We start from the raw sequence: 25,049 nt of genomic DNA, 5'->3' as shown, positions 1-25,049 counted from the left end.
TCATCACTTACACTGGATAAAAAGAGAGATGGAGGGACTGGTGTTCAGATCGATCTTCATGAGTGTGACCCTGGAAGAGTCACTTAATCTCCGAGCCTCTGGAGTCCATCTCCCAGCTCTGTCTACCTCTCTGAGATGCCTTTGCAACAGCTTTGCACCTTTCATAGGGATTGATCTAGTGTGTGTGTGAACATCTCCACAGAATGGCCCTCTCAGCACTTCCTGAAATGCAGGAAGATTTAATAGTGGATCTTCTATTTGTGTGTTAACTTCTTTCTTTCCTTCTTTTCCTTTCCTCCCTTGTTTTGTAAGACAGAGTTTCTCTGTGTAACAGCAGTCCTGACTATCCTGGAACTCCCTTTGTAGACCAGGCTGACCTCAAACTCACAGAGATTCTCTGCCTCTGCCTCCTGAGTGCCGGGATTAAAGGAAAGCACTACCATGCCTGGAAACTTCTGTTTCTATGTATATGTTATGATATATTCTTTTTGTTGATATAGTTTTAAATATATACTTTACAAGCATGTGTGCGCGTGTGCGCGTGTGCGTGTGTGTGTGTGTGTGTGTGTGTGTGTGTGTGTGTGTGTGTGTGTGTGTGTTTTCTGATATTTGCCAATGGAGTGCATGCTTTCCACTACACTGAAGCTAAATCCATGGATGCAGTAGCTTGGTGTCTTCTCTCTGATGCAGCCTCCCAGCAGGCCCCTAATGGCTTTTCTCAAAGGGGAAAAAAGAATTCGTGAGTTAGCACATGTTTTAAATGGTTTAATATTCTGTGTGTGTTTTACCTTCCTACAGAGTAAAAATCAGGTTCATCGTAGGGGTGAATACAATGTTTACAGCACATTCCAGAGCCATGAACCCGAGTTCGATTACCTGAAAAGTTTAGAAATAGAAGAAAAAATCAATAAAATAAGATGGCTCCCTCAACAAAATGCAGCTTACTTTCTTCTGTCTACCAACGGTATGTGGAGGGGGGGTTTAATTTGTTTTATTTTTCTCCTATTCAATATTTTCAGAGACAGTCAACCTGACTTATAACTTTCCCTTAGCCTCAGTGTCCCTTTGTCCCATGTGAGCTAGTGAAAAACTTAGAAACCCTGTCTGTAAGATGCTCTGCAGAATTGATGGTGCACGCAGAATTGGACTCAGTAAGTAGTAGCTATTCACTTTATAAATATCAAATTTATGACCCAGTTTTGTGGAACCCGTTATCGGCAGTTTCCTAATGTAGATTGCTTGCAGGTGTTTGGGGAATGTGACTTCCTGTCTGAAGAGTCATTGCATGTTATTCTGGGGAAGCATTTCAAGAAACTCGACATGCTGTTGGCATTTTGAAAAATAGTTATTAATCCCTGAGTATATTTTCGGGTCTGCAAAACAGATGTCTGTGTATCTGAGAAAATCAAGTTCTGAGCCAGGAGCACAAGACCAGAGGGGTTGGGGATGTTCCCAAAAGCTGATCAAGAAGCAGCAGTCTCTTCATCTGCCTTCAAACTCTCCATGTCCCTTATGTTGATATAAATTGATATGACTAGAGAAGAGAGGAGAGGTTATTGGCAGGTGAATAAAGCCTGCTCATATATTCCCTCCATGAAAGAAGCTGATAACACTCTAGGATGTTAACCTCTCTCTGGAGAAAAAACAACAAAAAAGGCCAGTTTGGAATTCAGTCCTACTGAGGAATACTAATGGCAAATAAGTAACAAGAGGATTCCGAGAGGAAAACCAAAGAGCAAGGAAAAGATCGGCAGGTGACTCATTTTATCACATGTATGAGTCTATGCCGAACACATGCATAAGTGTGATCTAGGAGTGTCATATCAAGAACAGAAATATGGGGACAATGTCTACAATACAATCAAGCATATATTCCTTGTTAAAGACAAGAAAGACACACAGCAAAAGGCTTCCCATTACTAAATCTTGACAGTGCATTGTAACTTTGCAACTTTGTAACGAAGTCACTTGTAACTTTGTTCCTTCTATCATTTTAATTTTGAAAGTATATACAGTGAATCATAGATCAAACTTACAGTAGAGGGAGGGAAGGAGGGAGGGAGGAAGAGGGAGAGAGAGAGAGAGAGAGAGAGAGAGAGAGAGAGAGCCATCAAATCCCTCAAATATAAAGTCAGCATACAGATCTGAAAATCTGAAAACGTGATGATTCTATTCAAGCAATCCTCCATATGGCCAGGTCTCCACTCATCTGGTTTTGGTTTGAGTTTTTTTGTTTTGCTTGTTTGTTTGTTTTGTTTTGTTTTTAAGATTCCAGTTAATGCCATTCCTTCCCGTAGCTGCTTTCTGTTTATTTGTTTTGTTCTGTTGTCCTGTTTATAGCTCTATCTCTTGGAGGCCAAACCACAGCACCTCCCTTCCATTGATTCATAGTTGGTTGCCTTCTGTTCAAGTCTCACGCAGACTTTGTTGTTTCACACCGCTCAGAACGGAAGGTTTAATGTGGTAGTTTTAATGTAATTACTTCAGTGGCAGAGAAGTGTCTGATTGTCTTCCATAGCTAGATTACATTATATTATGAAATTTAGTCTATTGATTATTGCAGTAAAATCCAAAGGCTTAATAAGTACTTTATAGGGGGGATGGGAAAGAAAGTGAAATTCAATGAAGATTAATTATATAGCATAATGTTCTGTTAATTGAGTTTTTAAATAGTTTTTTGATTAACAAGGATATTATCTTCCCATTTGGGATGCTATTTCACATGTCAACTGCATCTCAAACCAACTCTTCTAAGGAAAATCCACATGTTCGCGTGCGGTTTTCTTTCCTATGATAATATTGAGGTTAAAAATCCACCCCCATCCCATGCCAAATAGGTTAACATTCAAAAATTAATGGAAGACAATGGGAATTGCTATATAGAAGAGAACATGAAGATAGATGATAATGTTGTGTTTTAAGCTGCCACACGTGGTGAGAAACTACCCAGAGAACAAGCCAGAAGAAAGAAAACGCCATTTCTCATATTAACAGCTGCATGCTCCTTAGAGTTTTTCCCCCCACAAAGCTTTAAGATTCTGAGTCAAATGAAAATGCTGTGATAATAAAGTCAAGTACGACCCCGGGCAACACAACCCTGGGGAACTGGATTGAATTCTCCGTCAATTATCTTTTGGAGGGACAGGGTGCTTATCTCATTAGTTGAGTATAGATACTAATTCTACTAGGATAGATTTTTAACTTTGTAACTTTTAAAGAAAAGCAAAGCTCCCATTCCATTGTGAAATAGACCTTGAAGTTATTTGCCACCTAAAGATACATCTGGGTTGTTGCTTAGCCTGCCTGTCTGTGTGTACTGAGAAAGGCAGGGCACTAAGGTGTTCATGGTGAAAATTAAGAAAATACCTGAGCACAAAACAAAGACAGAATATTCTGACACAGAGAGAACTTCTGCTAGTGTCATCTAAAGGAAAAAGAAAAAGATGTTAATAATGTGCTTATTAACAGAAAAATGATATATTCTATGAGGTGTTTTAAGCCAGGTTTTAAAATTTAATAATATAACAATAAAAATACTTCTCTTGCTGATATATTAAAAATACCATATGATTTTTCTTAATGATTGCACGTTATTCCCTCATATGATTTGATTCCTCTGTGGTTTGACAGTAAGGCTCCCACTATTAGGCTTTTAGTTGGTAACACATTCTTATTACAAATTATATTCTGTAGTATATTATATTACATGCCATAAATTCAGTAAATATATGTATATGGATAGTTGTTGGTATAAATATATGTTCAGGAAAAATGTATATTACCCATATGGCATATTGCTTGCTAGAAATAGTTAAACAAAGAAATAGTAGAAGACAATACAGAAAATGCACGCAGTAATCTTAGTCTACTGGAACTAAGAGAAGTGTTGCTTTTTTTAACCTTTCTGCTTATTCTCCTTTTCCAATTACGATGGCAGGTACATCCTATATAATAAAAGAAAGGAAATGATTAAATACACAACTTAGTATATATAATGACATATATATCATATCCTCAAAATATTGCATAGAAAAAATATAAAAACATATACAGGAAAGGTCATGGTGGAGCATGCCTTTTCGTCCCAGCACTAGGCAGGTAAATGAAAGTAGTGTCCATTCCAGGCTACTAAGAGCTACATAGGGAAACACCATCCAAAAAATTATAAAAGAATATATACAAAATTCTGATCATGGATTTTCTAACTGGGGGTCATATGGGTAACTTTTACCCTTGTGTTTGCCCTGTGATTTCTATTTATCTCTATGGCAATGTATCACTTATGACATAAAATATAAGATTAAAATTCCTTGCAAATAAATGGATTTAGACCCATTTCAAAACCAAGAAACAGAAAAGATTTGGTGGTGAAATTCAACGGCTCTTAAGTTGTTCTCAGCCACAGCTGATGAGGAACAAATCAAGTGACTGTGAATAAGGTTCGTGCTTAACTTCCCCACTCTGAAAAAGCAGCCTTGTGTGAACAGGATCTCAGGAGAGCTTGGGACCAGAGGGATGTGAGTGTAGAGCTAGCAGTTTCTAAATTAAGTCCACAGCTGGGACAGGCTCTCCTCCCAGCACGAATCACGGGAGTGAGCACAGAGATGAGAATCCATGGATCCCACATGGAGCAGTCTGGCCAAACATGAGAAAAGGCTTGGAAGCCTGAATAATACCTAGGTGTGTGAAAATGGAATTTTACTAAAATATAGAGATAGCTGCTGACATCCCACACCATAATACTTTTAAGACCTCTAAGGACAAGACATGATGTATTGATGTCCTGTGAGGTCATGTGCCTCTGATTGCAAGAGTGGTCCTCCCATAGGTGAAGAACCCAGAAGTGATGGTGTGGAACCTGGGGATTAATGGAGAATTGAGGCAGGACAGAAAACCAAAGTCCCAATGAGGACAGCTTTTCTCCCCAGAAACTAGAAATGTGTAGGCATTCTTGTGAGATGACGCTCACAGCAAGAGAGTTACCTATTCTTACTACAGATGTTTGGCACATAATGCTAATTCTAATGACAGCTACTATTTGGACACTATCATTAGCCCGACACAATTAAGCATAATGATTCATTCTATCCTAATATGCCCCATAAGAAAGATGGCATTTCTAGCAGTTTATGAATAAAGTGGGGTATAGAGTGACAACTGTGTACTGTTGAGATATGTGGATGTGTGCATGCTGAAACTGAGATTTAAGTGGGTGGTCCACACTTCCTTGTTTCCTGATGATCATTTCTGACTTCAGGACTACTTTGTATGTGCCTTCTCGCAAGGACCATAGTCCTTGGCCATGTGCCTGCTGAAGGAAAAATAAGAAAGAAAAAGGAAGCCATGACTACTCGTAGATATGGTAGAGAAGAAGGATTATTCTAGATATGAAGGAGAAAAAATCCAGAGACAGAGACAAAGGCATTTTGAAGGGTCCAGAGTAAACATGGCTGGACTGAATCAGGCCATGTGTGAAGATAAGGGGAGAGAGAGCAAAAGAGGAGCCTCAGACCAAGAGAGGTGCCCTGGGCCAAGAGACTAGCATAGACAAACCAGTGAGTTATATAGTGCCAGATTCTGGGAGAAGAGGCAGTCTAGTCCTTTGGCTTGGAAAGTTCAGGGTAGGGACAGGGTATGCTAGCCAGGAGGATTCTGAAGCCGGTAGGGGAGAACCTGGCAGCCAGTCTGTTTTGATATGCTAATCGGCATCTCAGCCTTTGGTCCTGAGTTTGAAGCCTAACATCTGTTAGGCAGTAGGGGGAATTAGGCCCAACAGTGTCTCACAACAATTCCTGTCCAACGGAGACAAATACAGAGAAACGAAGTGTACCCCTGCTTTTCAGAAGGAAAGACAAAGACAAGCACAGACTGGGGGTGTGAGATCTGATAAGAAAGGCGTTCAAGGACATATGGCACACAGACAAGACTAGCTTAGCCCAAACATGTTTTCTGAAAAGGTAAAATTGAGAGTCTGGGTAGAACATGTCTCACCAGGTCTCAGAGTTCCAGATTCCCTCCATCATTGCCTTGGGCTGTCAGCACCAGAGGGCACTGGAGTTCTCATCTTTTGTTTCATTGCTATGGAAAAGGACAGGTGTCATCAAGAGACGAATGGAGGTAAAACAGTCTAAGCTCTAGTTTATAGTTGGGAACTAGCAGGAAGCAGGAAAAGTGATGGGGTGGGGGAGAGAAGAGATAGGAGAAGAGGAGGGAGAGGGGATAGGAGAAGAGAGAAGAAAGAGAAGAGGGAGGGGAGAGGAGAAGAGAGGGACTGGTACTCAGGGTTTGTACATACTAGGCAGCTGTGTTATGCTACGACATAAGACCATTTTGCTTCATCTCTATATTGTTGTATTCCCTGAATATTGGAAAAGTATATTATAGCAAGGAGATCAATTCATAGTCAAGTTAATATTTACTTAACATTGATTTTGATATTATTAAGCCTCAACCACACCCTAGGTACCATTAAATGCTGAAAGTTCAGTGATGAACAAGACAGATGAAACCCAAGAGATTTCTAGTGACAGATGATAAAAACTGACCAACATAGCCAATTGATAGTGAACTGTAGTAACAGAATAAAAGAAGAAGAGGGAGAAAAAGAAACACTGGTAATCAAGGAAAAGGAGAGAAGAAAGAATGGAGAGTTGTGATGCCACTGTGGTTTTATACAGATTTTACATAAACTACTCTGAGGTTGGGGCATAAACAAAAGTAAGTGAGCCATGTGAAAAGGTCATAAAGGTCACGGGGCAGGGAGATAATTCATTGGCAGAGAACTTTTCTAGCATCTACAGCCCTGTGGTTAACCCTCAGTGCCAGATAGAAGAAAGAAAGGAAGGAAGGAAGGAAGGAAGGAAGGAAGGAAGGAAGGAAGGAAGGAAGGAAGAAAAGCAGACAGACAGTAGATAGATGATTGATGATAGATAGATAGATAGATAGATAGATAGATAGATATAGATGATAGATACATATATAGATATATTCATACACATAGATACCATATATATATGTGTATGTATATATGTGTATTATATGTATTAGACAGACAGATAACAGCTTTACTGGCAGAAGGTGCAGTATGTTCAAAGACCCTGAAGCAGAGTGTGCTTAGTGGCTAGGGACAGAAAGAATCCATGTAACAGTAGCACAGGAAGCTGGGTAACAGAATGGTCAGCAGTATCAGAGGGTCGAGGAAGTCAAGAGTACCAGGTTATGAAGGGCCTTCATGGGCATGGTGAAGACAGTGTCTAAGGGTGGATGCTCAAAAATGAAAATGGTAACAGTGTCCTACTGCCCAAAGTGATCATGAACATTAGATTAAAATTGTCCTTGAGCTAACAGTTACAAAGTGAACTCTGTATGTGACTACTCTTACTGGGTTTCAATCAGTCTTTTTATAGAATGAGTCAAATTAAAATGTAAGGTATATGTTCTAACGGTGCATCATCAGAGAAGGGCGTTGTCCCAACACAATCTGCTTTTGTCTTGCCTTGTGAACCTTGCCTTCAAATGACATGAGATTTATGTAGCACAGAACTTGGAGGAGCTGGTTCCTATAGCTCTTCTTACTATTGTTACCTTGACTACCACCTTCCTTGCCCAGCCATCATGACTTCTGATTGTCCTCCACAGATAAAACTGTGAAGCTATGGAAAGTTAGTGAGCGTGATAAGAGGCCAGAAGGCTACAACCTGAAAGATGAGGAGGGCCGGCTCCGGGATCCTGCCACCATCACAACCCTGCGGGTGAGTGTCGCTGTTCCAGCCATGTCTTTCAGCAGCCTGGGCTAGCAGGGGACAGGGGATTGCCCCCCTGAAGTTGGGCATGTGCTGGCCACAACAGCAGATTACAACTTTAATGTGTGGTTGCAGGCACTGGGCAGATTCTCGGCCTACCCATCTCTGGTGGCAGATGGAGGAGTGGGAAAGGTGCCAGGCCCTAATGACTACAAATCCATGTTTCTGTTTTGTCCCCAATGACTTGCCACATGGCCACTGCCAGACATTCTCAGCCTGTCTACTCACATTACCTAGCGTGTCTTGAATACCTTCTGTAGTTGGAATAAGGGGCTCAAGACTAGTGAGGTGGAAAGTCTGACTTTTGCCCTTAAGAGCCCAAGCTTCAGAATCTAACAAACCTGGGTTTGTACCCTGCCACTTACCAGAATCTTCCATGGTTATTGCATTTGTCTTTGGGCTATTTTAGCTAACAGACACTACTTAAAAAGTAGGAGCCATTTGATTTAGACCACAGATTACAGGATTTCATTCAGGCTCAGCTGCCTCTATTGTTTCCAGGTTTTGCTGAGGAAGATAGTAAAGTCATATGTAGAGAGGACTCACTTCGTGGTGGTCAGAAAGCAAATAGACAGACAGACTAGATGGAACCAGAGACAAGCTATTCTCCAGAGACACATCCTCAGACTTACTCTCTCCTACTGGGCCCTATCTTCCTCTAATTCCACCAAATGATGAACTCAATAATGCATTGACTTGTTGATGAAAGCCTGTATGATCCATTCACCCTTGGGTGACTAGAGAACAGGAGGCTCGGCCTTCCACACATGAATCTTTTATGGAGGAAATTGTATTCAAAACAGAGCCTTTGCTTAATCCTTTTGAACTTTAGTCAGACAAGTTATTTTTCCTTTCTTCCCCTGCAACTAAAAGCCCATTGTCTATGAACTTGTGAAAGCCAGGGGTGGAAAGTTCTTCCCCTGTGGCTGTTACACTCAGCAGGTATATAGACTTTGCTCTCAGCCTGAGTGGCTTCCTTATGGGGCCTCCAGATGTGCATAGCCTGGTAAGGAGGGGTCCATTACAGCACTTACACTCAAATGGCCCTAACTCTACACAGAGTAAGACAGATGCTCAGACAGAGAGAGTTGTGAACTGTTACTTGTCCAAAGAAGAAAGAGATGGCGTTTGGTTCTGAAAGCCTGGAAAGGCCTCAGAGAGGGTCACTAGTAAAATGAATTTCTAAACATGGAGCATTAAGAAAAGACTCTCTAGCTCAGTGATCTCAACCTCTGTAACGCTACAACCCTTTAATATAGCTCCTCGTGTTGTGACAACCCCTGCAACCATAAAATTACTTTTGTTACTACTTCATTACTGTAATTCTGCTACTTATTATGAATCATAATGCAAATATCTGTGTTTTCCAATGGTCTTAGGCAACCTCTGGGAAGTGGTAGTTTGACTCCCAAAGGCATCATGACCCTCAGGTTGAGAGCCACTGCTCTAGTTATAGGTAAAAGTGATGTAAGACTGGATGGTTTGTTTTGAATCTGTTCAGTGCAAACAGTAAAGTAAGAACATGTTGGGACCAGCCCTAACCCCATAGGACTTCTAGCACTCTAAAGTGTGTGTTCCCAGACACCAGCTGCTACACAGAGGGCCAAACCTGAAAAGGGAACAGCCAGCAGTGAAGCACATGCCAGTGGGGAGAGAGGATCTCACCCGGGTACAGAAGCAGAAGAGGCCACTGGTGATCACTGTGTTCCTTTATCAACTCACTGATTCATCCATCCATCCATCCATCCATTCATTCATCTATTTATTCATCAAAGGCTTTCTAACACTCTGCTGGGCACAAGATCGGGCTATTAGGCTTATCCTGTACTGATGGACACTATGTCTTTAGTTGTGTTCCTTCTGAGGCCCCACACACTGGCTGCTCTGTTCTCATGCAAGTTCCCGTGTCAGACCAGGTTGGGGAGGTGTCTGCCTACCCTGCTGTTCTGAAAGTGCAGAGGTTTGGGAGACTTCAAAGAAGCCTGATAAAGGATAGGAAGGTCCAAGCAGGCAGAAGTGGATTAGAAGTATGACTGCACTCCTCTCCTGCTGGGGATGGTGGGTGTTTGACTTGAGTCTCCAGTGACTTATCTGTAGAACACAGATGGTCACCATTCACTGTGGTTCTTATGCAGATTCAACCAGACACTGTGTATGTGAAAGAGAGTTTAGCCTGTGTGGTATCTGGCATTCAGAGGATACTTCAAGCTAGCTCCCCACTTAGTGTTACCATCATCAGCAACATCACCAGTCATCACTATCCTCATCAGCCTCACCACCATCACCAATGTCAGCATCCCTTTTCTTACCCTCAAAGAGTGTGAGTGTGTGTGTGTGTGTATGTGTGTGTGTGTGTGTGTAAGAAAGAAATATCATATTTTCTTTTTATATTGTTTTGTTCATTCCACAATCTACTTGTAGATAAGTAGTAAGGAATGTGCCAGAAATATTACAGGAATTAAGACTGTCTTTTATCCCTGAGTCCATGACAGTCCTGTGAGGAAAACAAATCGACTGGGTGTCCCTGAGTTCTGCCATAGATTCTGCCTGTAGTGATACGTTGTTCTGAAAATATCGCTTGCATTCAAAGAGACCGAACTTGTCTAGAACTTGAAGCAAAGTTAATACACCTTGAGATCATTTAAGACTCTGCACTTAACCTGCTGTCCTACTGTGCATGTACTTGGTCTGTTGAAGTTTAACCTGCCTTTAAGAGAGCAATGTAAACAACCTTACTATGCATAGAGGGTCTTAAGTTTTATAGCCTTTATTGACCCTGACCCAGAGTAGTGTCTTTATGTGTTATGGTAATCATTTGCTGAAAGCAGCCAATGGGGTGGAAACAACCTTAAAGCAAATAGTCACCATAAATGTTGGAAGCAAAATAGATACAGGCTGATAGTGTCTGTTTGCAGTAGTGTTTGCTGTTCTGGGTCAGTTAGGACTAGTAACGTTTTCCTTTGAAAAATTCTGTTAAAGATTTCTATCCCATGCTGCATTTTCTGTACTGTTCAATAAAGACAGAGAAAACTCCATTTTTTATGAACAGACAAACATCAGGCACATGTACATATATACACACTTACAACAGACTACAGACAGACCAGTAACCACATGGTACAGACAGAGGAAAGATACAAGGAGGGAACATTTAAATTTGGGCTCAGTCTTGATCAAATTATTCTAAAAGGAAGTATTTTCTTTTCGTTTCTTAATGTGACACCAATGCATTTTGGTGCCTCTGAAATTATCTTTAATGTGTTAACTGATACATCTGCCTTTGTTTGCTACGTGCGTGACATTTTTCAGAGCCATCTGCAGTGCCCAGTGTGGTTTCCCATTGCCAATGGCATCTTACGGGATTCCATATATGTGTCTAACTCCTTGGGGGCTCCATCCCAGTGACAGAGAAGAGAGACCTATTTACATTCCCACTAGAGTAGAGATCCACTGTGGCAAGACAACGTTGCTAATGAAGTGAGCTTCAGATCACTCCTGACAGGGGCCCTGAGGTATAGCTGCCAGTTAGAAAATAACAACTCTAGCTCCAGTTGTTCATAAAGCTGTGTTGTGCTGGATGGCACCCTCCCTTTTCTTTTTCTCCTTACTTTTAAGCCATTGAGCATAAGATTGGAGAAATTTGAATTCTGAGACCAAATTTGCATTTTTGACACTTGACACTGGGGTTTGTTAAAAGACCAGGGTCTGTGGTCACTGGATTCTATCATCTACCAACCCCCTTAGAATCATGGTTTTGTTTTCAACTTCTGTTAATTTTCAATCACACGAGCAGTAATTACAACAATATAAACGTATTCACTATAAAAATTATGTTACCCATGTTTTACTCCACTCCTCAGTCTGAGGCCTTAAAATAACACCCATTTCATGTAAACATCCACATCCCACACTCTGCCCTTTAAAACTCCATAAAGGCTTGATGGAGAAAGAAGAAAAAAACAAAAACAGAACAACAACAAAAAGGAAACCCATTCACACAACCCTGAAAGCCATAGATTCAGAACAGTGACCCCAAAGAGAGGACACTCCAATGCGACATTAAATAGACTATTCTTTACCAACATACTCTATCGTCGAAATCTGCACCACCAGCAACTGTGTCCCCCGTCCCCTCCCCTGCAAAGATTTCCACTTGCTCATTTCCACAGTATCCGATTACAAGTGGGTCTTAAGAGTGGGAACATTTAATAACACCTGACAGCTAATTAATCCTCGATGTGTAACGAACCCATCCTTTTTTTTTCAATTCTGAGAGGCTCGGCTCCTTAAAAGCATGACTATGAATCTGGCTTTTTTGTTTCTTTAATGGAAGATGCTCTTTCAAATCCAATCACTTGTTACCCAAGGAGCCCAGGAGAAGAATGGCTCCCTGCTCAGCATCCTTATAGACCCAAGATAATCATGATGATAATTGAGTAACACCCACTGGATGCTTTCTTACCTAATGCCTCGGTTCATCTCCAGAACTCACAATGAGGGGAAGTGGGCAGGTATTTGGCAAGGAAGTTGCTGGGATCTAGTCTTTACTGAGTCTCTGCTATACCACACGCACGCTATGCTCTTTGTGTGTAGCAAGCTGTCCCAGGAGCTGAGTCCACTGCTCATGACACGAAACTCCAAGAAGGGAGTTCCATGATCAGCTTGCAGGGTTATAAAAGAGACATTGATACACTTTGCTACTGGACCCTTAAATGTGATACAGGCTTCAGGAGAAAAAGCAATTTGCTCCTATCTTTCTGTTACTTGTCATTCCAGAGCTAAGACTTAAACCAAAGCCAGGGCTCTGAGCCTTATACACATATATCAGGGCTTTACTCCCATATACATGTGTTTGTGTGTGGTGTGAGTACAAGCGTATATGCATGTTCATTTGCATGAGTACACAAGTGTATGTGCAAACACATGTATGTATGCAGGTGAGTATACATGTTCACATGTGTGCGTGCATGTGGAGGCCCAGGGCTGATTCCAAGGTGTCTTCTTTAGTTTCTGTCTACCTTCTTCATCAAGGCAGGGTCGCTCATGTGAACACTGAGCTCACACACAGCTTCCACTAGGATAGCTAACCAGATGCTCTGGGGACTCCCTGGCTTTGCCTTCTGTGAGCCGGAATTGCAGGCAGGCAGCCATGCCCAACTGGCATTTGTGTGGGAGATGAAGATCTCAATTCTGATTCTCACCCTTGTAGGCAAATACTTTATACACTGAGCTGCCTTCCTGGCCACTAAAATGTCACTCTTAGCAATCGGTGCCTTTATTATACCTGGTCAGAGGAACTCACAATAACACACACACACACACACACACACACACACACACACACACAGAGAGAGAGAGAGAGAGAGAGAGATAGAGAGAGACACTTGCTCTCTCACTCGCTCACATTTTCACAGTCATTAAGTTTCCCAAGACAACATGGAGAAACAAACCCCTTGAGTCCTTGTGCAGCTGCATACAGCAAGCTCCTCCATATTCCTCTCCCCTAGGCTCCCAGGGGCGATGGGCCCTTAGAGCCCTTTCTAGGCAACAGGCTTGGTATTCAAGTAAATTACTTAGCCCTGGATGGAAGCTAGGTAGTAAGAAATCACCCTCGGCTCTCTCTCCCAGCAGCGTGAGCCTGGAGATACTGTGTGCCTCATTAGAGTTGGTTGACATTGCCCTTGGAACCTAGGCCAGGGTGACATTTGCCTTTAAACCTGTTATAAATAGATTCTCAAAGGTGTGAGCTCTCATGCCGTGACTTGTCATAACTCGTTTTTTCTGAAAGAAGAGGGAGAGGATGGGAGTTAAGTTTTCTAATGGATTTCCTTTCCCTCCCAGCTAATGGGAATAGTACTTAAATAACTATCTGATAAAAGCGCTGTTTCTTGGGTGCATTCTGATTGTCAGGTTCCGGCTTAGCCTTCCACCGGTAACGATAGTAGTTTTGCCAGGAAGCTTGTATTACTTTCGAGGTCATCGGAAGCCATAGACTCCCTGTCAGTCGTCACCCTGGCGCCACTTTATCAAAGAATTTTTCCTGGAATACTTGATGAGAAGTAGTACACACCCCTTCCCGGTCATTCTCTGTGTCCTTCACCTGATCTTTCTTCTTAGCACTGAGCATAACTTAAACCACGTGGTCATCACCTAGCTTGCCTCATCCCTCAGAAGAGTGTACACTCTATGGAAAAGGAGGTGGTGAAGCATCCTCAGTTAGAGCAGTGCATGTGCTGGCACTAGGTCAGCATTTGTCAATAGAATGGATACACCAAAGCAGAGACTAAACATTAGGGGATGCGTGGCATTTGCCCACGTCTCAGGACTCTGAAATGGCCGTGCTGGCGTGCAAACTAGTCTGACCCAAAATCTAGTGGTGATTCTTCATTCCTTCTTCTCCATGGCTTTTGCTCTCTAAGAAAATGCTAATTTGCATGTATAGTGCTGGGGGATTCCATCATTAATTCCCATCTCTCAGATAATACCATCATTAATTCCCATCTCTTGGAAATCCTTGTCAAAGTTTCCTTATTCGTGAGCTGTGTTTAGAGGCCCGAGGGCTCTGAAGGGGCTACTTCCCTATTGGGTAGCTTCACAGGGACCAACCGACTCTTCCCTGGATGATTACCTGCTGCTGTGTGTTCCTACTCTGGCCTCCTGCCCATGACCATTTCCACCCACCTCCAAGCTCAGTCACATATTCTTGAAATCTGCAGAACCTACCCGTTTCCACCTTACAGTGACCAGGATGTTCACAAACTATAGGGATGGCTATTTAGACAGCTGCAGGCCAGAGCCTCACAGACATCCACCAGCTGCTGCCTCAACTCTCAGAGTTTTTATGGGGAAAAGGAATGAAAAGATTTGGGAGAGACTAACTTTTCAATGAAACTATCTATTTAACTACCCGATCTCTTTTTAAGAGAGCCGATTAGACACTCTCCCAGTTTAAGCTGATGACAAATAACTACATTTCTTCAGTCTTTCATCAAGATAGGCTTAAGGCTAAGCAGTTTTTGCATATATTTTACAACTCTGTCCTTCTCATAATCCTATGACTTAGGCAATCGCACCCATTTTAGAGATTTGTAAACTGAGGTACAGAGAGATGAGTGCTGGGTTGACAATTCAAAGACAGTAAGAAGTAGACCCACAAGCAGAGTACAGGTTTATGTGCACTGGAATCCTGTCATTCACGTGATGAGAGCTGTATCGGCTTAAACCCTTGATTTATACAAGGATGAGATTTTTCAATGCTGGATATGTGATAGGTGTCATACAAACCAGCTCCTATAAAAAGGTAGTCTCAGAAGGACAAATGAGCCACTCCATCCCCACAGCACAGAGGAGACAAACTGCCTGTGGATCACTTTAAACTATGGCTCTCAGAAGGCAGTGTGCTTCGTGGTCACCCAGCATACATTTTAGAAGCTTTCACTGGACCACCGCATCACAAGGAATTCTGGTCCCGACCACTTAGATAATAGTCTTCCTAGGCAATCGTGAGGAACTCTGGCACACACACTTACAGAAGTACTGACAGAAGACAGAAGCTCTGTGTTACTTCTCAGTTACTAAGAGTAACACATAAGGTTGCCATGGCAGCACAGAATGGAGGACGTGCAGGGTAAGGGTGGGGTTTCCCAGATCAGTCTTCAGGGCTACACCAGCTTTGATGCTAATGGGCACTGTAGCTGGGATGCAGGAGAATGCACGCTGTTGTTTGCTCCCTTCTGGTGGTGTAGAAGTCCAGTTCCTCATAAGAGGAAGCAGCCGGGTCAGTCCCAGGGCAAACAAATGGTTGAGTCGGGGGTGGCTTTCACTGCCCCTAATTTCAATTTGACGTTTATGCTTTAATAACCAAGGCCTCTTAGGACATAGAAATGGCCTTCCTCCAACTATTTTTAATTTTTTTAGACTCCATTTTCTGATTTATGGCTGCACTGGGTGCTTGATATACAATCTTTTCACGGCTTCATCTTTCCTGGTGTTTGTTGCCAGTAACAATGGAGTTTTAGCCTCTGCAGTGAAAAATCAATCAAGTCTGTTTCATATTCACAGGCTGGCAACGGCCCTCGACGGCCCCCCTGGATTAGATTAACTTGGTGAATGTGTCACTCTGCCGTGGGTAATTTCTCATCCCTAGCTCCGTCTTCCCCCTCCTACCTCTGCGGGCGTATATTGAGAGCTCTCATTGATTGACTGCCCCCAAAGTGAATACTGGCATGTGATGTGTGTAACGCAGCAGGACGCACATATTCCGTGTTTATGAAAATAAATAATAATTTCTGTTATCATTATTGATTGTTGCCATTATCTGATTGTATCTGTCCGTGTCATGGAGTTTCAGTTATGGGATCAGAGAACAGGCAGCTAGGCTCCAGACAAATCTCCTTGTCTGTAGCCTTTTAGGCATGAGAATTGTAAGAGTTCTATTCTTGTTGTCAGCTGATTCCTTTGTTTGATATTCAGGGAGACAATAGTTAGTTGTGTTCAACAGTAGCCAAATGAACTAATTCACTTGGAATTATTAAAGCAGCTAATACTTACTTAGCAAGCATCTGCCAGGTTCCAGAGGCACTTAGCATAACTGAATTTTCCACATAGACCTGTAATGTGAGGGACCAGTGTGGTCCTCATTTTTAGGGGCATGGCACCTGAATCTAGAAAGGTTAAGGAACTTGCCTAACAGGTTAATAAGTGACAGTGCTTAAACTTGAATCCCTGTCTTTCTAATTCCAAAATTCATATGTCTATCCTGCCTCTTATAAAGGCTAGATGTCTTACATATGCATTGAAATTGATGTTTGAGCTCACATCCATGTGAATAAGCTGGGGCAAGAGAGCAACATGCATGTAAGCCATAGAGACTGCTGGCATCAACAAAGGAGGGTTTGTTGTTTTGTAGGAAAGTAGGAAGGTAGGGTACCTCGAGCTAGGCCATGGCATAAAAAATCTAGTCATCAGAGTCAGAAAGTGCCTATGCTCCACTCCACCCCCACACATGTCCCCTGCACATGCACACACACACACACATTTACCCAACTACTCAGAAACTGAAGGAAAGGGGCCAAGGCACTTACCCATGTCTATCTACTATGACCCAGAGAGTACTGTTGGCAACCATTGGCATAACAGCCTCTAAGATCTATTTCAAACTGAAGTGTCTTTGATGATTTTCAGTTGTTCCTTCTGACTCTCAAAGTCTGCACAGATCAATATGAAAGCAAATTCTATCAAAACAGAGTTGCCTTGACACCAAGGGAGAGATTTGATTTGGATTGATTTGTTGTGACTCGCACTATGGTTGTTAATTCTAGCTGTTTCTTAATCCTGTTAAGCAAGTTCCTTCCCCTCCCATGCAAGTCATATCTTGGGGGCAGCCACCTTGTGCCCAGTGCTACATTCTAACAGTAACCACTAAAGACATTTATTAAGCATGTGCCTTCTGGAATACAGATCATACGCACATTTCATTGTACCCCGACATCATACCCATGAAGTGGATAATTCTATGATGCCCGTGTTGCAAATGAGGCACTTGGTTGTTAATCCTGAAGCAACCTGCCCACACCTACAGCTACCAAGCAACAGGGTTGTATTTTAAACCTGTTCAATCTGTCTCCAAAGCCAGTGCTCCAAACACCACCCTGTGTAAGAGTCACCAAGAAGGGGGTCATTCTTTGACCAAATGGCAGCCATCATCTATAACATAGGAATGACTAGGTATTTTTTTTTTCATTTTTTTTTATTAACTTGAGTATTTCTTATATACATTTCGAGTGTTATTCCCTTTCCCGGTTTCCGGGCAAACATCCCCCTCCCCCCTCCCCTTCCTTATGGGTGTTCCCCTCCCAACCCTCCCCCCATTGCCGCCCTCCCCCCATAGACTAGTTCACTGGGGGTTCAGTCTTAGCAGGACCCAGGGCTTCCCCTTCCACTGGTGCTCTTACTAGGATATTCATTGCTACCTATGGGGTCAGAGTCCAGGGTCAGTCCATGTATAGTCATGACTAGGTATTCTTGCACATGTCAGGATGGTAAAATAGGAAGTTGGTGAAGAGTCAGATCTACTGCAATCCGCGCTCACTCCCTAATGATGCCACATCACCCTCATCCCAGAGGAACTTCTGGCATTCTGCATTTGACATACTGCAGTTAGATCCAACATAGTCAGCGATCAGAATCCTACACCTGGCTTAGGATCGAGTTATCCGTGTATCCTGCTCACCAATCCTTTAGAATGTGCCCATGGTCTAATCCTCAACAGGAGTAAGATGCTGAAACACCCAATGGTATCAGAAAAGCATCAGATTTGACCAAAACAAAAACCAAATGTTTCCACGGTGTTGGGTGTCATCTAATCTTGAGACACCATGGTCGGAGTTTAGACATCCCAGGTTCTGGAAGGCTCTCCCTCCTTACCTTTGGTCATTCCATGATGTGAATTCAGGGATGGACTGTGGGAAGGTTTACCTAACCCTGAGCACAGGCAGCCTGATGGTCTTTCTCAAGCTTTGTAGACATAGAGAGTGTCACCATTTTAGCCCTTGTTCACACGGTCCCAGAGAAGTGAGTTCCTCCTATCTTTCATCTAAGTAATTTCAGGTTATACTTTTAAAAGTAAGTAGAAACTCAGGTAGTACTGGATGATGAAAGTGGGAAAGATTGTCTAAGTCTTTGAAATGGGTGTGCAGGCATGTATATGCTCATGGTTTAACATACCTGAGAGTGTTAATAGATCTGACTTAGATTTGTTTTCCAAATTGACATCCTTAGCAGATCAAATGTGTGTGTGTCAGACTCCCTTTTCCTACCAAGTTATACTAAGAAATTAATTTGAAATCACAAGAGGGTTTCTAGGTCCTCTGCTCATTATACATAAGATCTTTGTAGAAAATAATTAACACAAATGGACTTAGAATTAAGCCCAACAGAGGACATGATCACTTTGATCTTAGGACATTGCCAAACAAGCACGAGCTGATGCATTGATGTAAGCATTTTAAACACCAGTCCTCTCCAGACAGCCAAGATTTTGAAATACATCCCTGGGGGGTTGTGGATGTGAAGATACTATCTTTTCTTTGATGCATAAAACAAGAAACCAGTTGCAGGAAAGCTTATATGAAGGATAGTTTTATATTATTTTTAAAAAAGCTTATTCTCAACAAAGAATTTTTTGGTTTCCTTAGAATGGTTGAGCTACAGGAAAAAAGCATTTCACCTAGAAGGTGTTTACTGGGGTCAGTGTTTAGTGCCTTCCTCTTTATTATAGAAGTGTTCAAAGCTACCAGAGTACATAAACAATCTCACAAATGCATCTTGCTGGAGTAATATAGGAAGTTATGGTTTAAGCATATTTAAGCAAATCTATTTTCAGAGTTTCTGTGAAACTTTAAGAAATTAATGTCTAAAAAGGATTTGAAGTGAAGTAATTTTCCATCAAAAATACTTATCCATAAGGAACCTTTTCCTTGAATTAGGAAGTAATTACTGTTCATAATAGTCTACTAAACGTGTAATCTGTGGCCAATGCAGGAGAATCATCTGTGACACTAGGTCACCCATCTGTTACTCTGACACTCCACTTTTCCACGAAAGCTAGTTCACTCTAGCTCCTCTTTAGTTCATGAAGCTAGCCACTGATTCTGGTTCAAACAATAGGTCAGTGATCTATTTTGGACGTGGTATAGCAATGAACCTCTCTTTGGAAACTGCTGGCTGAAAGATGTGGGTCTGTGAATAGGAGTTCTCCCCTCCCAGTCAGGGTCACCTCATGGTGAAAGATACTTGGTAGAACTTCCTCCTAGTCAACTGAGAACATCCTTCTGCCTGACACCATGCCAAGCAGGCACTGTACCCACATTTATTCTTTACTCTAATCCCATGTCAGGATTGAGGAGACTATGTACCAGATGGAGGAGTGACTCCTATAAAGGAACTCCACTAGCAAATGCAGACCCATTGTGTCCTCCTAACTTCTCAGTTGCACCCCCCTTACCCTTGACCTCCATGTTAACTAGACTCCCAAAGGCAGTGGCTTCTCCTGCTGTAGCCAATTCAGATCTAGCCTATGTCCAATAAGTTCTTGAAACAAATTCCACATTAGGTCATGAAAACATCTCCATCTTATATAATTTCTATCTAATCTACTATGTATATGAACCTTTCAGTCTTCATACAAACAATTATAGGAAGTATATATAATTCTCACTCTGATGAGTCTTAGATCTCATGAGTTTGAAACATACCTTTTAAAATAGTGGAAAAACCAATGTGTCCTTGCTCGTCACTACAGCAAATCTTGTTACAAACTTAGAAACAACTTGTCTCATCATAGTGCCATGCCCAGGTAGACAAACATGAAAGAGAATGAAGCCGAAGGATCAGGAGTTCAAGGTCAGCCTACAGAGAAGTTTGGCTGCTGATGTACTCAGTTTTAGAATGCTCATCTGGCATGTGAACATCCCAAGGCTTGAATCACAGTACCACACAAAATCAGGCATGGCAGCACATCCTGTGGTTCCAACACTCAGTAGGAGAATCAGAAAGTTCTAAGTCATTTTTACTATATATCAAGTTCAATTCCAGCCTAGACTCCATGAAACCCTGTCTAAAGAGAAGAAAGTAGAAGAGAGAAGAAAGGGGAGGAGAGAAGCTGAGTTACCTTTCACACTTTGCAGGAAAGCAAGGGACATGCAGAAGGCCAAGGTCACACATAGGAGTCATCATAGCGTAGTATGGGAAGAAAGAGGGTGACAGGAACACCAGGCACGTGTGGAGGGGAGTGCAGTACCACCCAGACTACACCAAGCACCACAGGCTATATTAAGGACCCTGGTTTGCCCTGGTTTGCATTCTCTGATCTGCATGGGTAGTTCTTTTGGAACAGCCCTTCTTTGCTTGGATGGCAAAATAGTCTGTACCCACAACAGAAAATAAACCCAAACTAGGGGAGCTGCATGCAGAGGTGGCAACAGAGTTTAAATTCAAGAAGCAAGTGCCACTTGTCAGTTAGGCCATGTTGCCCTCTAGCCCCTGACTGCCACTATTTTGATACATGCTAGGGCATGGCCTTCACCTCCCTCTTCCAATACCAAGGTGTCCTCCCCACAAGGTGAACCCTTCTATGAATGATTAAATTGTTTGAGGGCCATAGAATCTGACAGCTCCCTATTACACAAAGGAAAAGATAAGCTTCCTATTAGTCCTGCGAATGGAGGAAGTCAAGACAGAGTGCACCTGTCAGAGCTGCTTACAACATATAAATCATCACCTCCACCTTCCATGCAGACTGGTGCTGGGGAGAGAAAGAAATGACTGGGGTTGGTTAGGAGTGCAGCGCCCTGGAAAGAGCTCCTCCTTAGCGTCAAAGACAGATTTGCTCTCCTGTCCATGCAAAGAAATCAGAGCTCCATACCCAGAGGAATGACAGAGACAAACGCCCATGGGTTCCTGGAAGGGACCATTTGTTTCTCAGACATTTGCCAACATCTTCTAATGTAGCAATAGAAGCCATAGGAATTTCCTCAGACTCCAAGAGGATGGCACCTGCTATCTCTCTGATCCTCGATGTTCCCATTGTATAACCAACCTAACAATTGTAGATGTTATTCCTGCCTTTTTTTCCTTTCATTCACAGGCATAGATTCTGACATGAGCCAAACATAGTTTTGCCTGTCTCACAGTCTAGGACATCAGGGTATTTCCAGGCACACACTAACAACATAAACCTTAGAAAGAAAAAAGAAAAAAAAACAAATTAAGGACAGCAAGTCAAAACTAATAAAGACTTTTACAATTTAAAGTTAGGTCTGGAGTGATGGCTCGGTGGTTAAGAACACTTGCTGCTCTTTCAGAGGACCTGGGTTTGGTTCCTAACACCCATAAGATGACTTGTGACCACCTGTACCTCCAGTTCCAGGGGGTCTGATGCCCTCTCCCCATGTATATGGTGCACATACGTTCAAGTAAGCATACACAATACACACACATGAATATAAATAATAAAGTAATTTTAAATAATTTTTAAGAATTTTTTTAAGCATTTGATTAGTGTAATAATCAAATGCTCTTTGCATTGTATATCGTACCAAACACCAAGTGCCTTGCAGAATGTGAGAGCCTAGAAGATTCCACCTGGAGAGGGACCAGCACTGAATGGCCTCTTGTTGTGCACAGAGGCTGAGAGACACTGAGTCATGAGCCTACTCTGGGGTGTTTGGAACAAACAGACAAAGCCAGGGGAGGAAGCTCATCTCCAGCTCTTACAAGCTTTATGCCCTCTCTTTCTCCATGTCCCTTGAGTTTTCGGTGTAGAAGTTGTGTTGTGCATGTCTGTCACCTGGAGTCGAGCATCTCACAGTCAGTCGTTCTCTCTAAGTATGCATGAGCTGGCATTAGGAAGTAAACCCACCCCAGCCCACAGCAGCTCTCTGCTCCCAGACCCCGTGGGAAAGAGACCTCACCGCCTGGTCAGGTGGGCACTCCTGAGGCTGCAGAGCGGAAGAGACCACCAACACTGCCCACCCCTGCCCACATCCCTGGCCCAAGAGGAAACTGTATAAGGCCTCTGGGCTCCCGTGGGGGAGGGCCCAGGAGCGGCAGGACCCCTGCCTGAGACACCGCCAGAACCTGAAGGAAACAGACCGGATAAACAGTTCTCTGCACCCAAATCCCGTGGGAGGGAGAGCTAAACCTTCAGAGAGGCAGACAAGCCTGGGAAACCAGAAGAGACTGCTCTCTGTACATACATTTCAGACGCCAGAGGAAAACATCAAAGGCCATCTGGAACCCTGGTGCACTGAAGCTCCCGGAAGGGGCGGCGCATATCTTCCTGGTTGCTGCCGCTACAGAGAGCCCGTGGGCAGCACCCTACTAGCGAACTTGAGCCTCGGGACCACAGGTAAGACCAACTTTTCTGCTGCAAGAAAGCTGCCTGGTGAACTCAAGACACAGGCCCACAGGAACAGCTGAAGACCTGTAGAGAGGAAAAACTACACGCCCGAAAGCAGAACACTCTGTCCCCATAACTGACTGAAAGAGAGGAAAACAGGTCTACAGCACTCCTGACACACAGGCTTATAGGACAGTCTAGCCACTGTCAGAAATAGCAGAACAAAGTAACACTAGAGATAATCTGATGGCGAGAGGCAAGCGCAGGAACACGAGCAACAGAAACCAAGACTACATGGCATCATCGGAGCCCAATTCTCCCACCAAAACAAACATGGAATATCCAAACACACCAGAAAAGCAAGATCTAGTTTCAAAATCATATTTGATCATGATGCTGGAGGACTTCAAGAAAGACGTGAAGAATTCCCTTAGGGAAACACAGGAAAACATTAATAAACAAGTAGAAGCCTACAGAGAGGAATCGCAAAAATCCCTGAAAGAATCGCAAAAATCCCTGAAAGAATTCCAGGAAAACACAATCAAACAGTTGAAGGAATTAAAAATGGAAATAGAAGCAATCAAGAAAGAACACATAGAAACAACCCTGGATATAGAAAACCAAAAGAAGAGACAAGGAGCTGTAGATACAAGCTTCACCAACAGAATACAAGAGATGGAAGAGAGAATCTAAGGAGCAGAAGATTCCATAGAAATCATTGACTCAACTGTCAAAGATAATGTAAAGCGGAAAAAGCTACTGGTCCAAAACATACAGGAAATCCAGGACTCAATGAGAAGATCAAACCTAAGGATAATAGGTATAGAAGAGAGTGAAGACTCCCAGCTCAAAGGACCAGTAAATATCTTCAACAAAATCATAGAAGAAAACTTCCCTAACCTAAAAAAAGAGATACCCATAGGCATACAAGAAGCCTACAGAACTCCAAATAGATTGGACCAGAAAAGAAACACCTCCCGTCACATAATAGTCAAAACACCAAACGCACAAAATAAAGAAAGAATATTAAAAGCAGTAAGGGAAAAAGGTCAAGTAACATATAAAGGCAGACCTATCAGAATCACACCAGACTTGTCGCCAGAAACTATGAAGGCCAGAAGATCCTGGACTGATGTCATACACAACCCTAAGAGAACACAAATGCCAGCCCAGGTTACTGTATCCTGCAAAACTCTCAATTAACATAGATGGAGAAACCAAGATATTCCATGACAAAACCAAATTTACACAATATCTTTCTACAAATCCAGCACTACAAAGGATAATAAATGGTAAAGCCCAACATAAGGAGGCAAGCTATACCCTAGAAAAAGCAAGAAACTAATCGTCTTGGCAACAAAACAAAGAGAGTGAAAGCACACAAACATAACCTCACATCGAAATATGAATATAATGGGAAGCAATAATCACTATTCCTTAATATCTCTCAACATCAATGGCCTCAACTCCCCAATAAAAAGACATAGATTAACAAACTGGATACGCAACGAGGACCCTGCATTCTGCTGCCTATAGGAAACACATCTCAGAGACAAAGACAGACATTACCTCAGAATGAAAGGCTGGAAAACAATTTTCCAAGCAAATGGTCAGAAGAAGCAAGCTGGAGTAGCCATTCTAATATCAAATAAAATCAATTTTCAATTAAAAGTCATCAAAAAAGATAAGGAAGGACACTTCATATTCATCAAAGGAAAAATCCACCAAGATGAACTCTCAATCCTAAATATCTATGCCCCAAATACAAGGGCACCTACATATGTAAAAGAAACCTTACTAAAGCTCAAAACACACATTGCACCTCACACAATAATAGTGGGAGATTTCAACACCCCACTCTCATCAATGGACAGATCATGGAAACAGAAATTAAACAGTGATGTCGACAGACTAAGAGAAGTCATGAGCCAAATGGACTTAACGGATATTTATAGAACATTCTATCCTAAAGCAAAAGGATATACCTTCTTCTCAGCTCCTCATGGTACTTTCTGCAAAATTGACCATATAATTGGTCAAAAAACGGGCCTCAACAGGTACAGAAAGATAGAAATAATCCCATGCGTGCTATAGGACCACCACGGCCTAAAACTGGTCTTCAATAACAATCAAGGAAGAATGCCCACAAATACGTGGAAATTGAACAATGCTCTACTCAATGATAACCTGGTCAAGGAAGAAATAAAGAAAGAAATTAAAAACTTTTTAGAATTTAATGAAAATGAAGGTACAACATACCCAAACTTATGGGGCACAATGAAAGCTGTGCTAAGAGGAAAACTCATAGCGCTGAGTGCCTGCAGAAAGAAACAGGAAAGAGCATATGT

At 42.3% G+C, this 25,049-nt stretch overlaps 1 protein-coding gene across 25 annotated transcripts in view; it reads left to right on the top strand.

The window, feature by feature from the left end:
* Ppp2r2b (protein phosphatase 2, regulatory subunit B, beta) overlaps nucleotides 1-25,049 on the top strand; it is a 452,614-nt gene that overhangs the window by 344,871 nt on the left and 82,694 nt on the right. For all 25 annotated transcript variants that reach the window (NR_073588.2, NM_022209.4, NM_001402382.1 and 22 more), the window contains 2 exons: nucleotides 799-964; nucleotides 7,639-7,751. Coding sequence is in view for 22 of the 25 variants with exons in the window: in NM_022209.4 (NP_071545.2) it covers nucleotides 799-964; nucleotides 7,639-7,751 (279 nt within the window). In the remaining 3 variants the exon portion in view is untranslated. The remainder of the gene's footprint in view (nucleotides 1-798; nucleotides 965-7,638; nucleotides 7,752-25,049) is intronic.

This window comes from Rattus norvegicus, chromosome 18 (genome assembly GCF_036323735.1).
Source record: "Rattus norvegicus strain BN/NHsdMcwi chromosome 18, GRCr8, whole genome shotgun sequence".
NCBI classification, from domain to species: domain Eukaryota; kingdom Metazoa; phylum Chordata; class Mammalia; order Rodentia; family Muridae; genus Rattus; species Rattus norvegicus.
The sequence above is the reverse complement of the archived record's forward strand: the minus strand, read 5'-3'. Positions and strand labels throughout refer to the sequence as shown.